The sequence below is a fragment of the Stegostoma tigrinum genome, chromosome 15, assembly GCF_030684315.1.
Source record: "Stegostoma tigrinum isolate sSteTig4 chromosome 15, sSteTig4.hap1, whole genome shotgun sequence".
Classification (NCBI taxonomy): domain Eukaryota; kingdom Metazoa; phylum Chordata; class Chondrichthyes; order Orectolobiformes; family Stegostomatidae; genus Stegostoma; species Stegostoma tigrinum.
In genome coordinates this window covers 26,235,565-26,252,999 of record NC_081368.1, presented here as the reverse complement: position 1 = coordinate 26,252,999, position 17,435 = coordinate 26,235,565, and the positions used below count along the sequence as shown (strand labels likewise).

The 17,435-nt window shown below is 39.7% G+C and overlaps 1 protein-coding gene across 1 annotated transcript in view; it reads left to right on the top strand.

Moving 5' to 3' along the window:
* LOC125458975 (uncharacterized) overlaps positions 1–17,435 on the top strand; it is a 53,131-nt gene that overhangs the window by 18,125 nt on the left and 17,571 nt on the right. Inside the window, exons 7-9 of the mRNA XM_059651256.1 lie at positions 1,826–1,980; positions 6,118–6,185; positions 7,373–7,471. Of these exons, the coding sequence (XP_059507239.1) occupies positions 1,826–1,980; positions 6,118–6,185; positions 7,373–7,471 (322 nt within the window). The remainder of the gene's footprint in view (positions 1–1,825; positions 1,981–6,117; positions 6,186–7,372; positions 7,472–17,435) is intronic.

Sequence of the window (17,435 nt, the reverse complement as noted above, 5' to 3'; positions counted from 1 at the left end):
TCTGCTCCCAAGATGAGGTTTTCCACTCGTGGGCATCCCCAGATATCTTTTTGTTTTTCAAGGACTGCAACCCCCCCCGCCCCCACAGTGGTCAAAAACACCCTTGATCGCATCTCTTGCGTTTAGCACCTCAGCCCTCACGCCTTCTCCATGCAATAAAAACAAACACATGACAGAATTCCCCTGGTCCTCACGGATATCATCCCAATAACCTCCAGATTCAATGCATCATTCTCTGCCACTTCCACCACTTGCAATCTGACCCCACTGCGAAGGATAGATTTCCCTCCCCACCTTATCTGCCTTCCGGAGAGACCGTTGTCTCAGTGACCCCCCCCGCCTTGTCCGCTCCACACTCCCCACTAGTCTACCCTCCCACCCTCGGCACTCTTCCCTGCAACCGCAGGAGGTGCTACACCTACCCCTACGCCACCTCCATCCCAGGCCCCAAGGAAACCTTCCACGTTAAAAAGATGTTCACCTGCACATCTGCTAATGTGGTCTGTTGTATCCGCTGTTCCCAGTGTGGCCTCCTCTGCATTGGGGAGACCAAGCAGAGGCTCAGAGACTGCTTTGTGGAACACCTATGCTCGGTTCGTGACAAATGACAACGCTTCACAGTCGCCATCCACTTCAACTCCCTCTCCCACTCCATGGATGACAAGTCCATCCTGGGCCGCCTCCAGTATCACGTCAATGCCACCCAAAAACTGGAGGATCAGCACCTCGTATTCCACCTTGAAATCCTACACCTGAATGATCTTAATGTGGACCGTACAAGCCTCAAGATCTCCCCACCCCCAACCTCATCCCAAAACGAGCACCACCTCTCGTTCCCACCTCCTTGACCTGTCTGTCTTCTCTCCCACCTACCTGCTGCTCCCACCTCACTGACCAAACCCCCACCCCCACCTCCTACATACACTCACCTCTACTAGCTTCATGCCCACTTCCTTGACCTGTCTGTCTTCTCCACCTATCTGCTCCACTATCCACTTTCTTTCACCGCTACCCCCTGTCTATTTATTTCAGAGCCCCCTTCTCCTCCCCCATTTCTGAAGAAGGGTCCAGACCCAGAATGTCAGCTTTCTTGCTCCTCTGCTGCCTCACCTGCTGTCTTCCTCCAGCTTCACACTTGCTTAACAACACTACTTATGGCATAAGATAAGTTTCTGTAATGAAACAGGTTATCATAATGAGACCATGATACAGTCTTGTGGAACAATGGTAGAAGCCCTGGGTTAAAGTCCTACTTCAGTGTTTGAAAGAAGGTGCATTCATAACATATCTAAACAAGTTGATTATTAGCTCATAAATTTGTCAAATACGTATGGCAGTAAGGCCATAGACAACAAAAAGCAAAGGCAAAGCCTTGCAGTAATTTGCCAGATATAATCATGAACCAATCCAGTGGAAGTTCACGCCCTGTTGTGTCCTCTTGTGGCCTGGTACCAGAAGAGAGGGACTATAGCTCTCCATAGACATCCATCATGTGTAACGCTTTTTAACTGAACTGTTAAACTTGTCAAGTTATGACAATGATGTACGAACTTTCCCACATTACACCCTAAAACATAAATTTAACAATGAGCGTATGATCGATTTGAAAACTGAAATGGACACACATTTTTGGTGTCTCATGGGATGTGTGAAATAGGGTAGGAAAATGGGGTTGAAGCAGAAGACTGGCCCTTATTGTTCTGAATGGTTGGACATGCTTTGGAGACCACAGGAATTTCTTATTATCTTAGTTGAGTTTAGTTGGGGATTGAGGTGGTGGGGCAGAATGTCAGCGGAACAAATCTTCTTAAATTGTCTTTCGCAGGTTTCTCCAATGTATGGTGTGACCTGGTCCAGGTCAGAGATAAACTGGTTCAAGAAGTCTGTGAAAAACAAAACATTTTTTGCAAGACTTTATCAAAAATCAAATATTATGACGGTGGCACTTTTCAGTGAAAGAGGGAAAATAGGGCTAATGAGGTATGCAGGCAAGACATCCATATATGCCTTTTGACTTGTTGTGCTCTTATCTTAATTAAATATACTTTTTTAAAATTTATACTAATGAGAGCAGGTAAAAATGTGTATCTTTATGCGTGGGCCACTTATGTCTGATGTCTTTTTTTTTTAGACTAACTGAATCTGCATGTTAACTTTAAGAAAATCCCGAACCAGGACTCCTAATTCCCTTTGTGCTTCAGATTTCTGAAGTTTTTCCCTGTTTAGAAAATAGTTAATGCCTCTTCTTCCTACCAAAGTGCATAACTTCACACTTACATGCATTGTATTCCATCTGCCACATTTTTGGCCACTTGTCTAGCATGTCCAGATCCTTCTGCAGCCTCCCTGCTTCCTCAAAACAACCTGTTCTCCTAATCTTTGTGTCATCTGTAAACCTACCAACAATCCTCTGTTTCTTCATCCAAGCCATTAACGTGTGAATAGTTGAATAGTTTTTGGCCCCAATGCTGACCCCTGACGAACTCTACTAATCAGTGGATGCCACCCAGAAAAAAATCCCTTTTATCCCTACTCTGCCTGTCAGCCAATCCTTTCCATTTCAGTACCCTACCCCTAACACTATTGGCTCTTATTTAGAAGCATCCTGTGCAACACCTTGGCAAAGACCTTCTTGAAATCCAAATAGATCACATCCAGCACTCTCCTTTATCTAACTTGCTTGTTACCTCCTCAAAATTCTAACAGATTTGTCACTCTGTTGATGAAACCATACTGACTCAGCCCAGTTTTACCACTTCCTAGTACTCTGCAGTTTCATCTTTGAGATTTTAATGACTGAGGTCAGGTTAACTGGCCTATAATATTCTGATTTCTACCCCTCTCCCTTCTTAAACGGAACTGTTACATTAGCCATTTTCCAGTACTCTGGAACCTTCCATGATTCCAGTGATTACTGAAAGATCACCACCAATACTTTGACAATCTCCTTCAGAACCCTGGTATGTTGCCCATCCAGTAGAGGTGATTTTTCTGTCTTTGGACCTTGCAACCTCACCAGCATCTTTTCCTTAGTGGTGCCCACTCACCTCTGATCCCTGACTCTTAGAAATTCTAGTATGTTGCTCATGACTTTACTGGGAAAACTGATGCGAAGTATCTATTAATAATAATTTCCTCCATCATTTCTGTTTCCTATTGCTGTTTCTCCAGCCTCGTGTTCCAGTGTCCACTGTTGCCTTTCTCTAGGGTTTTAGATATCTAAAACTCTTGATGTCTTCTAGCTTACTCTCATACTTCATCTTTTTTTCCCAAAGCTATCGTGGCTGCTTTTTATGGCATGTCAATTCTCTGGCTTTCCATTAATCATCTTCATATTGTATGCTTTTACTTTTGCTCTTATGTTGCCCCTGACTTCCCTTGACAGCTGTGGTTGCCTCATTCCCCTTTAGCATGTTTTCCCCTTCCTTGAGACGAATTTTTGCTGTGCCTTCTGAATTACTCTTGCTAACAATTTAATTTTATGTCTTACTAACATGGCAACTCTGCCTCCTCTGCCTATCTCCCTATCCTTTACAAAGGATGTATATCCTTTTTGTATAGCTGGAGCATATTCAACCTTCTGCAATCCAAAGAAAATCTTTCTGTAACTGGGTTCCACCTAGTGCATCTTCTCTGGACTGCACATCAACATTATTGGTTGTAGTCTAAGTAATGCCTTGTATAATCATAGCGAGTTCTTCCTATGTTTGTACTCCACCTCTTTTTTTTGAAATAAAAGCCAGCCTTGTTTTTTTTTTTTGCTGCACTTTTATGCTATCTTTTTGTGAATTTTACATGAGGACTCGAGTCCTCCTTCCACTCATGCTGCTATACTGCCCCCAACATTCTCTTTTAATATGGTGGGCAAATTATTGGAAAGGGCTCTGAGATAGGATTGATGACCACTTGGAAAGACACAGTTTGATTTGTGATAGCATGGAGTTGTGAGCGGTAGATCGTGCCTCGCAAACCTTATTGTATTCTTTGGAGAGGTGACCAAACATGTGGATGAAAGTAGAGCGGTGGATGTGGTATACATGGATTAAAGTAAGGCATTTGATAAGGTTCCCCATGGTAAACTCATGCAAAAAGTAAGGAGGCTTGGGATGAGGGGAAAGTTGTAGATTCGATTCAGAATTGGCTGACCCTTAGAAGACAAAGGGTGGTAGTGGACAGAAAATAGTCAATATGGTGGTCAGTTACGAGTGGTGTACCACAAGGATCAGTTCTGGGTCCTCTTCTATTTGTGATTTTTGTAAATGATTTGGATGTAGAAGTGGATTGGTGGATTAGTAAATTCGCAGATGATACGAAGGTGGGTCAGGATGTGGATAGTGTGGTGGGCTGTTCTAGGTTACAAAGGGACATTGATAGGATGCAGAGCTGGGCTGAAAAGTGGCAGATGGAGTTTAACCCTGAAAAGTGTGAGGTGATTCATTTTGGAAGGACAAACTTGACAAAGCAATACGGGGTTAACAAAGATTCTTGGCAGTGTGGAGGAGCAGAGGGAGCATGGGGTTCATGTCCACAGTTCCCTGAAAGTTGCAATCCAGGTGGATAGAGTTGTTAAGAAGGCATATGGTGTGTTGACTTTCGGTATTAGAGGGGTTGAGTTCAAGAGCTGTTAAGTTATGCTCCAGCTATACGAAAGCCTAGTTTGGCAACATCTGGAGTGTTGTGTCCAGTTCTGGTGGCTTCCTTACAGGAAAGATGTGGAAGCATTGGAAAAGGTGCAGAGGAGATTTACCAGGATGGTGCCTGGAATGGAGGGAACGTCTTACGAGGAAAGGTTGAGAGCGCTAGGGCTTTTCTCTTTAGAACAATGAAGGATGAGTGTTGACTTGATAGAGGTGAATAAAATGATCAGACGTATAGATAGTGTGGACAGAGACACTCTCTTAGGGTGGAGGTAGCTATTATGAGGGGACATAGTTTTAAAGTGAATGGAGGTAGATATAGGGGAGACATCAGAGGGAGGTTCTTTACTCAGTGGTCGGGCTGTGGAATGCGTTATCGGAGAGGGTAGTGGAGTCAGCCTCTTCAGGGGCATTTAAGTGGCTATTAGGCATATGGATGATAGTATAAGGTAGGGGTGGGGGTTAGATGACCTTAGGATTAATGTAAAGTTCGGCGCAACATTGTGGGCCGACGGGCATGTACTGTGCTGCACTGCTCTATGTTTATCTCTTATCTCTTGTCTTAAGTAGTCTAATGTGTGCTACCTTATCAAACAACTTCTGGAAATCCAATTATATTGCAGCAACCTCATTAATCATGCTTGTTGCTTTCTCAAAGAATTCTAATAAATGCGACTTGCCCTTCATGGAAGCCGTGATGACACTCTTTGACCATAATACCAAGTCTAAGAGCTCTGCTACCATCATTTATAATACATTATCCCAATTACAAATGTCAAGCCAACTGGGCTATAGTTATCTGATTTTAGTCTCCTTCCCATTTTGAATATGGCTAATATATTGGCAGTTTTCGAATCCTCTAATAATGTGAGAATCTCAAGATTTTTTTAACCAATGCATCACTGGTAACATAGCTATTTCTGACCCAACTTTCTTACTGTCAAATTGCATGCTCCGTTCTACAACATTATGGTCACTTTTATAGGCATTCTTTTATTCTGAAATAATTTAGTGTAGTTCATTTCACATTATCAAATCAACAATAGTTTGATTCCTGGTTGGATTGACAACATATTGTCCCACGAAACTGTTGTGAATACCGTATGAATTCTTACTCATGGCTGTTGTCAAGTTGATTTTTGTAATCTACATGAATGCATGCCAAGTGAAACCCATCTCACCAGAATGGCTCCTTTCTACCCCAGTAGTGATGCCATTGTCCCATGAACTGAAACATTCTACCCACATCAATCTTTGAGCCACGCATTTAACTTATTTATTTTTAACCCTATGTCAGTTTGCCTGAGGAAGCTAATACATGGTAAATAAAGATCCACCAAGTCAGATATAATCTCTCCATTTTTCACAGTAATGTATAATTTTAATCCAGTTTAATTTACCAGTCAAAGCCTATATCAGCATAAGTTCAATTTCTTTAACTTACTTTGCTGTTCTTGATTAAACTTTTTATTTCTTTTAGAAGAGGATCTCAGTTTTCCCAAAAGATGGCAGCGGCTGGGCTTGCAAGACATTCAGAAGGTAACTGTGGTAAGTGTTACAGTCAGTGAGTTAAATAAGATCAAATATACTTGTAAGAAATTTCAAAAGAATAACAGTTCCACTTACTGAAGTTAACTTTAACTTTGATAGTTTTCCATCTTGTAAAAAATGTCAAATGTGTTCTTGGCTCACTGTGACATGCTGTAAATCTGTATTTGTTACCCATATAGTAATATTTTAGTGTAGAAGTACCATTATTCACCTGATCACACATTTTTGCTCCTTTCATAAAAGGCCACTGTAATTGTAAGTAAAGTGCACTTCCTAGCAGACATTTTTATAAAGTGGCCTGGAGCATTTTGCTATCCCTAATTACAAGTGCATTTATGTACTGTGGGGCATGTCTGTCTTTGCCTCAGCTAAGATCAGCTAACTGCAAAAATCATGGTTTGTACAAGAGATCTTACTGTTCAGTATGGCCTTGTTATTTTCTGTACCAACCACAACTTGGTTTTATACAAATATATACGCAGCCAAGTAATGGATAGTTAAGGGACAATTGAGCAGTGGCTTGGTGAGAGGTGTGCTTTAAGGAGTATAATAATGGAGGAAAAGGCTTCAGATATGAAGGAAAATTACAGAGCTTGGAATTTTGTCAGTTGGAAGAATGGAACAGTTAAAATTAGGGGAAATGCATAATGTTGTAATTGCAAAAGTATAGATATCTTGGTGGAATTCGAGCAGGGAAGATCTTGGCCATGGATGGAGTTGAAGACGAATAAAAACTGAGGCTTTGTCAGACTGTCAACAAGCAAAGGGATAATAGGTAAGCAAGAAATGTTGCGAATTAGGATATAGACAGCGGTGTCTTGTTGAGCTCAGTTTTATGGAGAGTGAAAGTTGACAATCTGATTAGATGAGCATAGTTAAACCTACAGATAACACAAATTTGACTAGCAGATGAATAAAGTCAGGCAGTGTTACAGAACTAAATTGAGGAAATCTTGTTAATGGAATGGAATAGGTGGTTGGAATGTTATCTCTGGTCAAATTCAACATTATGGCATGAATCTATTGGTTCAGCAATCAATCCCTGAGATACAAGGAGAAACTGCCATTCAAATCTATGGTGCACTTTTTAAATGTATTTTCCTAACTATTAATATTATTCTTTTAACGGGTCTAGGCGATACTGGATAAACAACTTATGGGTGACATACTTTTGTTTTTAAAAGCTTATCTTAAAGCTTCATCCAAAACTGGAGCAAGCATTCCGCTGTACTGGAAACAACGCCTTGTGCAGTTACTGTCAGAACCAACTAACCTGAGAAAATGACTAGGTACGTACCTAATGTGCATTAATTATGTGGGTAATCAGAAGTTGGTGATGCTGCAGTTAATAAAATGTCAGGATGTTCCGATATTTTTCTAGGATAATTTTTATCGCTAATGAGTGGCACCAGAATTCAGTGTCATGGTGATAACTTTTAGTGTATGCTTCAAAATTTTACCTATAAATGGAGTATGAAATGCATTTTTGATTTTAAAAAAAACTGCAACAAATTATTGGATTATAAACCCTAACATGTTACCCTCACAAATGATTATTGTCAGTGTAAGTTGTACTAAATTTACAGTGAAAAGTAATTTGAATTTCCCATTAATAATAATACTAAATAATGCAGGAGAAGGATGAATTAAGCACCGCCATCATTCGTAGAGAAGTAATATTAGACAAACGAATGGTGCTAAAATAAGCCCCCTGGCTCTGGTTTGCGTCCTAGGATTTTGAGAAAGCTACAAAGTTGGTGGATTCATTGGTTGTAATTTTCCAAAAATCCTTTGATTGTGGTAAAACCGCCAACAAAGCACTGCATACTCAAAGCAGGGAGGCAAAAAGCAAATAACTATTAAGCCAATTAGCCTAACATCTATTGTTAGGAAAGTATTGGAATCAGTTACTAAGCAAGTAATAGAAGAACACTTGGAAAATCAAATCTAATCCAAGGACCGCCTGCATGGCTTCATAAAAGGGAAATTGTGTCTGACCAATTTGTTAAAATTTTTTTGAGGAAGTCTCAACTGAAGAGAATCAAGGGGAACTGGTAGATGTGTTGTACTTGGACTTCCAGAAGGCATTCCACAAGGTGTTGGAGGTGATTTTTAACATGGATTGTGAGTTGGCTAATGAATGGGAAACGGTGAGTGGGTATGAAGTGTTCTTTCTCAAGTTGATGACGTTTGACCGGTGGGGTTCCACAGGGATTAGTGTTGGGACCACAATTGTTTAAAATATATATATTAATGACTTGGAGAAAGGAAACAAATGTAATGTAGCCAAATTGGTAGACGACACAAAAGAAAGGAAGGTTGTAAGAGGGATATAAACAGTTTACAGTGAGATATTAAGTTGAGCAAAATGTTGGCAAATGGGGATAATATGGGAAAATATGAAGTTGTTTATTTGGAAGGGAGAACAAAACAGAATGTTATTTAAATGAAGAAAAACTGCAGAAAGCTGCAAAACACAGGGATTTAGGGGTACTTGTGCACAAAACAAAGTTAGTTCACAAATACACAGGTACTGCAGGCATCCAAGAAGGCTAATAGAATGTTGGCCTGTATTTCAAGGGGTTTTGAGCATCACAATAAGGAAGTCTTACTGCAATAGTACAAAGTATTGATGAGGCCCTATCTACAGTACCATGAGCAGTTTTGGTTCCATGTCTGAGGAAAAGCACTATTTCATTGGAGGCAGTTCAGAGAAGGCACACCTAGGATTGATGATCCTTGATATGGAGGACTTGTCTTATGAGCAAAGGCTAAACAAGTTGGGACATTACTCAAGTAAGTTTAGAAGAACGAAAGGTGATGTCATTGAAATAAACAGGATTCATAACGGCCTTTACAGGCTAATTGCAGAGGGTATGTCTCCCTCCTTAGAGTCTAGCACCAGAGGGCATAATCTCGGAAATAAGGGGTAACAATTTAAACTGAAATGAGGACGAATTTATTCTCACAGGATTGAGAGTCTTTGAAATTCCTTCTGACAGATGTGGAGGTAGAGTCCTTGTACATAATTAAGACTGAGATAAATTCTTGACCAGTAGGGGAATCAGGGTTTTGGAGACAGAGCAAGAAGACGGATGTGAGGAATGTCATAGTTACTCAAGGAGTTGAATGGCCAACTGTTCCTATTTTGAATGGTCTTAAATAACGGTTGTAATAAAACTGTTCAATTAAATGTTTAATGTATTGGTAGAGAAGTCTAAAGGCTTTTTTAAAAATTACCTTTCTTTACTTTCTCTACATGGTCTAGACCTTGCTTGGCATCAAGATACAATCAAGAAGAGAAGCTGAACTGCTTGGCATTTCTTCATTTCCAGCTTGGAATTTGGATTCAGTTGGCAGCGTACCAGTCAATGAGTTGCAATAAGATTCCTGTTTGAGTACTATTTAAACACATTTCTGATCAATATGTTAAAATAGAATGCAAAGGTGGAAAACACCTTAAACCAGTCTCAAGCACATTTAGTAATGGGCAACAAATGGTTCACGTCATATGAAAAAGTTAAAAAAAGTTACTAAAGAATATTAAAGCCCTTTTATGCTTTACAGTACTTGTTGCCATGAACCATTTCATTATCAAAAGAAATATTGATTTAGAGTAGTTTATGATTGGTTTGCTGTTACTTTAATTTTTTTAATGCTATATGGGCCATTTTTGGCAGCAGCAGCTTAGAATTATGCAGTATCTCAACTATTACATGACTTTGATATTTATCCTCCAGACATTAGCTTTCCAGTGACATCTGCTTGCTCTGTTTTTCTAACTGCTTCATTTTTCTGATTTTTTTTTTTCAAAATCTTTCCCTGTGAATTTACTCATTTAGCAACTGAAACCATTTGTTTCTATTTACTCTGTACTGTCAAATTGCCCTTTTTTTTAAGAAAAGCAAAATGACTGACTTGTTTGGGTGTTCAGATTAATATTCCTTGTAATAGGCAGAATACTAGTAATAACAATGCACCTTTTTACTGTTGTCCCATGTTTACCACAACTTGGTGTTCAATAGTACTCTTGAATATAGAATTTCTATAGTGTGGAGCAGGGCATGTAGCTGATTTGAGTGCACATGACCCTCTGAAGAGCATCCCACCCATGTCCTCCACCCCCTACCCTAACACCCTGCATATCCCATGGCTAATTTGGCTAGCCTGCACATCTCTGGACACTAGGGTCAATTCAGCTTGGCCAGTCTACCTAATCTGCATATTTTTTTGGATGGTCTTACAATTGAGATGCACAAGTACATCAAACTTTAACATTCTGTGTCCCTTACTACAAAGACCCAGTATTCCATTTTTTTTAATTATGGCCTTGAGCTGTTTCCTTTGTTCCTTTTATACACCCAAACCCCCACATCTTTCTAATTGTTCCCAGCATTCAGCATTCTCCCAATAATCATAGGGTAGTGAAGAATCATATAGCTGAGAAACAGGCCCTTCAGCCCACCATGATTTTGTCAACCAACAAACACCAAACTACACTAATCCCAATTACCTGCACTTGCCCCAAAGCCTACAATGCCCTGGCATTTTAAGTACTCATCTAGACACTACCTAAATGTTGCTAGACCACTTGTCTCCACTACCATTTCAGACAGCACATTCAATATATCTACCACCCTCTGGGTGAAAAGCTTTTTCACCCAGATGTCCTGTAAACCACTGCTCCTCACCTTACCCTTCTGTCCTCTGGTCTTGGGCACGTCTGCCATGGGGGAAAAGATTCTCATGATTTGTTTGTGCCTATCACAGTTTTATATACCTCAGTCAGATATCTGCTCAGCCTGCTCTGCTGTAAGGAAAACAAACCCAGCCTGTCCAGTCTCTCCCCATAACTGAAATTTTTCATCCCAAGTCGCATCCTAGTGAATCTTTCTCTGCACCCTGTCCAAAGCAATCATGTCTTTCTGACAGTGTGACAACCAGAAATGCATACAGTATTCCATTTGTGACTTAATCAGTGTTTTATAAAGTTGTAACAAGACTTCCTTGCCACTATATTCTGCACCCCAGCTAATGAAGGTAAGCATCCCTTATGCATCCTTCACGATCTTGCATCTGTGCTGACGTCTTCAGGGATCTGTGGACTTCTACATCAAGGTCTCTTTGCTTGTCAATATTCCGTAGAGATCTACCATTTATTGGTGTATATCCTTCCCTCTTCAGACCTCCCAAAATGCATCAGCTTGCATTTATCAGAGTTATGTTCCATCCACAATTTGCTTTTCCCAAGTTACCAGCTGATCAATGTCAAATTGGCCGGAGACCATCCTCCTCACTATTAACAGCACTCAGTTTTCATGTCATCTGCATGCTTACTAATTATTACCTCCTATATTCACATCCAAGTTATTAATGTAAATGACAAGCTGCAGGAGTCCCACCACTGATCCCTGTGGTATACTGTTGGTCACAGGCTTTCATTTGCACAAACTCCTCTCTCTACCATCACTCTCTACCTCCTATTTATAAACTAGTTTTGTATCTGTTTTCCAGTTTGCCTTGATACCATGGGCCCTTGCCTTTTGGACAAGCTTTCTATGTGAGATTTTTGTCAAAGCCCTTACTGAAGTCCACGTAAACCACATCAACTGCATATCCTCACCAATGTGTTTAGTTGCCTTTTCAAAAAACTTTATCAAATTAGTCTGACAGGATCTCCCTCAAACAAATATGTGCTGACTATCCTTGACCATTTCCTGCCTTTTTAAGTATTAATTAATTCTGTCCTTCAGAATTTCCGCGCCATTGATGTCAGTCTAACAGGTCTATAATTACCTGGCCTATCATTGCTGCCCTTAAACAAAGGAACCATATTAACTGTCCTCCAGTCATCTGGCACTTGCCTGTGGCCAGCACAGTATTAAATATAGCTACCAGGGTAACAACAACTCCTCTGTTGACACCCCTAGCAGTCTGTGATACATCTGTTTACATCCCTTTGATTTAAAGCACCTTAAGGCCACTAAAACACCTAATACCTCCTCATTAGTCATTCACATGTTCTGGAACTTCACCATCCCAACTGAAATCCCCAGCTGCAGTGTTTTTCTTATCTGAATACAGATGACAAGTATTCATTTCAGATCTTACCCACACTCACTGGGTCCATGTGCAGGTTGTCCCTTTTAGTCTCTAATAGGTCCCACTGTTTCTCTGGTAATTCTGTTATACTTACTCATAAAATGCCTTGGACCTGCTGCCCTTGTCCTTCACTCTTAGAGGCGCACACTAGACCTGAATTCTCACTATAACCAGGAAGGCTAATGGAATGTTGGCCCTTATTTCAAGGAGTTTGGAGCATGAAAGTGAGGAAGTCTTACTCTAACCGTACAAGGTGAGGCTACATCTGGAGTACTTGGAGCAGTTTTCTGGACCTCCCATGTGCCTTATCCTGCCCATGTCTTCTCTGCCTACTGTATAGTCCTAGCATTCCGTCCATATCTGCATCTTGTCCCTGACTTTACATTTACTCTCTCCAGTACTACTGTTAGCCCCTAAAGCTGGTTCCCAAGTAGCCAATCCTGTTCCCCTCCATTACTTTTTGAACCCTGACATCACCTCAGGAGCTCTGCTAGTGGGTCCAGTGATTGTTCTACTTACTGCTGCTGTGACTGAGCTTGATCTGAGCCCTGTTCCTCTGGTTTTTATCTAGAAGCTCCACTATTACTAGTCATAGCCAGGTTCTACCTGTTCCTCTCCTGCCGCTACTACAAATAAGCTACAATTATATAATACTTTTTTTTCAGGCATGTACTACATTTTTAGTCTCCACTATTTATCTACCCTGTTATAGTATTATCTGAAATTTTGGACATCAGTGCTTAAGAATCCCACTTGTCAACCTCAAACCTCATTTGAAAATACATGCATGGATACCAAATGAGGGAAACCCCTCGGAATCATCAGCCATATGCTGGAATAGGGAAGAGCAGAGAAGTTAGAGGTAGTGTCAGGATTCCTTCTGATCAATTTGTAAACTAATTTACCACACTCTGCTAATCTTGTATTTGTTAATCTCCCCGATTACACATGATTTCTTATCAAAGGTGTTTTGAAAGTCAATATATCACATCCGCTAAATTTCAGTGCAGTTTAGAGAATGTCAGTCTTTTTTTTGTCTGAAAGTCCGAGATGCTGAAGCTAATTGTAACCCATTCCCAGTCATGACTGTGAAATAAACTATCAGCATTACAGACAACAGATTAAATCTAAAGATTCTTGGTGTAACAATCTCCTGCATGACATTTATCGACTGAGATAGCTATTAATAAACTCATCTGACAAGAGGAATGCGAGTGTGTGCATTGCTGACCTGAAGCATATATTCAATATGCATCAATTCATAGTCTCACTTTGAATTTATTATATCACTTGTTTCTCTTCTCTCTTCCACCCCATTATCCCTGTTGTCCCTCACTTATTAGTCTTGTTCCTTTCTGATTTTTCATCTACATGCTGTGACTTTAATTTTTAAATCATTAGTTTTCATTCGCATTGATCATACTCAACTGCAGCTAGCTCGCCACTGATTCAAAACTTTCTTTCGTTGTTAATAAGTTGTTCAACTGTTTATTTGATATTTATGACTAGATGAAGAAACTTTTTTCCAGTTTAATATTGGGAGTACTAAAGCTGTTGTCTTTGACTCCAAAGTCTACTCCCTAGCTACCGTCTCCATTTGCTTGAGACGAAGTCAGCCTGTTCTGGAACAAGTGTCACTCATTAAGTTGTCCCTTGCTGTTGGTGTAGGATGATTTCTTATGCCTTGGCAGGATTAACATCTGCCTTGGAGAATCTGAAACCACATGATGTTATGGTGGTAATCTGCTTGTTCTTTTTCCAGATTTTGTACACATAAGCAAGTGAGTTAGGAGCATGTAAAGGCCACTTTGACCTTTGAACTTGCTCTGCCATTCAGTAAGATCATGCCTAGTCAGTTTGCATCCTTCACTCTACTGCTGCTTCATTTGACAATTAACTGCATTGATTTTCGCGCCGCCTTCAGTCTGCCTGGTGAACAATTGCATATAAGGAGCTCTTGAGGACTGAAAATTTCTGTTTGTCGTCATTCCTCGTGTGGAATTCTTTGTGCAGGTGTGAATAGTGGTGGACAGATTGAGAGTTGTTGATTATCAGGTCAAGTTGATAGTGTTGAAATCACAGATGATGTGATAGCACACTGGAAGAAGCTATTGGAAATACAAAGTTCACGCTATGCACAAATTTCTTGTAGCCATTGTCCATTCGGTTATCTTTAAATTTTGATAGTACAACGCATTCATGACTGGTCTCCCATATTAAGTCCTCTTGTAAATTTGAGGTCATCTAAAAATCTCATCCATGTCCACATCCGGACATATTCACCTATCTCAGTGAACTAGATTGGGAGCCAATCAAGCAATAACATGCCGATAATTTATCCTTCTTTTCAAATGTCTTGTATCACTCTCTTCCTCACCCCTGTAAGTCTTCCCACTTGTCATCCCTGTGAAATATGTGCTCATTTTAATTCTTGCCTCATGTGCTTTGTTCCATTATTGGAAGCCACACTTTCAACTGTTGAGGCTTACATTCTGGAATTCCTCCCTTGAACCAATCTGTCTAATTCTGTTTTTCTTTTAAAGCTATCTATTTAATTTTTTAGCCATCTATGCTGCTATCACATTCTGTTATCAAGCAAAATTAAACACTATGATAATCCAGGAAAGCATCTGGAGTGTTTTGTTACACTAAAGATGCCATATTGATATGTTTTAACACACTTTTTTAACATAAGATATCTTAATTTTTTTAAAACTTGTCAATCTTACTGGAAGTCTGAAATCAATGGAAATGCCTAGTGATTCTTTAAAAACAAAAATAGGCCTAAGCTAGTGGATGGAATCATGATCTTAATATGCAGCCAGCAGTGGAGGAAAGGATATATTTTAGGAAAAGGTAATAACTACTTATGGATTAAATTGTTTCAGGCTGAAAACCAGCATTAGCTGTTTCTAACATACATATTGGCTACAATGTCTCGCTAATGATTCAGAGTTGTCAAATGTCCACAGCTAGTTGGATTCAGTTTTAAGGAATGAAATACAGCTTTGATTCTGTGTGCTTTCCCAGATGCCTTAAATTTGGCAAAGGCCTCACTTTTTATGTAACTCCTATATTAACAAGTATTGTTTGTGCAAAGTATTGCACTTAAAAAGTCAGGGTTTTTTTGGTTATTTTCTTTAATTTGCCTATGTCAATTTTCTCATTTAGCAAACAGTTTGGGAATTGGAATTGGAATGAAAAGTTTGAATCATTTTTGCTCATATGTTTGACAGTTTTGATAGGAAAGTTGTATCACAACAACAGCAATGCAAACGATCACATACTTGGATATGACAGTATTGTTGCTAAGAAAGCAAACTTAATTTCTTCCTTCATGAGATATGAGCATCACAGGCAGGGCCAGAATTGATTGCCCATCCTTAAATGTCTTGCTGTTGCAAAAACCATGCCAAATCCTTGATAGGGTCTAGGCCTGAAACGTCAGCTTTTGTGCTCCTATGATGCTACTTGGCCTGCTGTGTTCATCCAGCTCCACACTTTGTTATCTTGTGAACTGCAGATGCTGGAGAATCCATTATTTCTACCCCCCCCCCCCCCCCAACCCTGCCAACCAAATCCTTGATACAATGTTTACAATATTTGTAGAGAACAAACTTCCATTGATACTACAGTCATCTGTCCAGTACTCTGTTGAATGTGTTCATTAATTTAAACCCCAGTAAATACCTTTAAATATCAGAACAAAGAATTTTGTATGAATTTACTAATATATGCTTTACTAATATCATGAACAAATTCAGTGCAATTACGTCACCTTTCTGTCAGTCGAGGGTCTTCCGGCTAGTTCTTCTATGGCTGGTTTGCAATGTAGAATGATGCCAACAGCAGGAGTCCAATTCTCTCACAGGCTAATGTCGCCATCTCAACTTCATCCCTTGTCTGAGGCATGGCAACCCTCCAGGCTAAAATCACCCAGTAATTGTCTAATTCGAGAGCAGCCCTATGGTTCAGTGGTGCTATGATGTTTTTGCCTGTATTATTTTGAAGACACACCAAGGAGAGCTGTTTTTCCCTAATTAATTCTAGGGATGCATTTGTATTTGTTATTACCTGGATTTTAAAGAAAAATAGTTTGATTGTTGTCTTAACTCAGTCATTTTAGGTTTTATATTCCAATACTTAAGGTCTAAAATGATCACTGATTTACTTGCACTGTTTGACTTGAATTAACAGGTAATTCGTACAAAAGATAATTCATATGGGATAGACTGTCAACATCATGCTCAATTTAGGGAATGCAGGTATTTCTGATCTGCCTTTGTTAAATTAACTGTGAACACTTGTGAATTAGAGAGTCCAGTAAATGCCAGCAGCCTAAAAATTGGAAGACCAACATGTCCAAGATGCACATTAAAACTAAATAAAGTTTCATCAGCAAGAACATCTTTGGCTCCTTAGGGAACCATAGTTTGTAGCTTTCAAAATGTTGCCAAGTGACTTCCTGCAACTTGATTACTGTAAAAAGTTGTTTTCATTTCACAATTTTGTTTTTGTTTCATTGGGCAGTGAGAATGAATTTTGCACTTAATGCAAGGCATGCTCCTATATGAAAGCAGTAGTTTTTAGTGTAGTGTTTCAGTACCAACCTCCCTGTCTGTGCTGGCTGCAGTGCTGAGGAAACTTCAGACAGTATTGCATCAGCTGCTGTTGGAAATTCCAGCTTGGTGGTGTTGTAATTAACCAGTGATCTCTGAGGATTTTCTATTTTTTTTTAAAAAAGTACTCTTCTTACATAAGCTTGCATGACTGATGCAATTCATACATTACTTTACAAAATGCTTTTTTAGTAGTGAAGTAGGGAAATATTTACCCCATTGAGCTTAGCCTGCAGTAGGATGATTTAACAGTTTAGGCATGTCAAACCAGGGGATTCAATCTCCGGATACATTTAACATTTGAAATAAAGAAATGTTTCTTCAGTCAAAGAATAGTAAATCTATGGAATTCTATACTACTGAAAGCTATAGGAGCTAAGTCACTGAATATACAGTATACAAGAAAGAGCCTTTTTTTAAAAAGGCATCAAGGGGGATGAGGAGAAAAAGTGAGGAGGTGGCAATAAGGTAGCAGCCTAGCCGCGATGCTTTTGAATGGCAGAGCAGGCTCAAAGGGATGAATGGC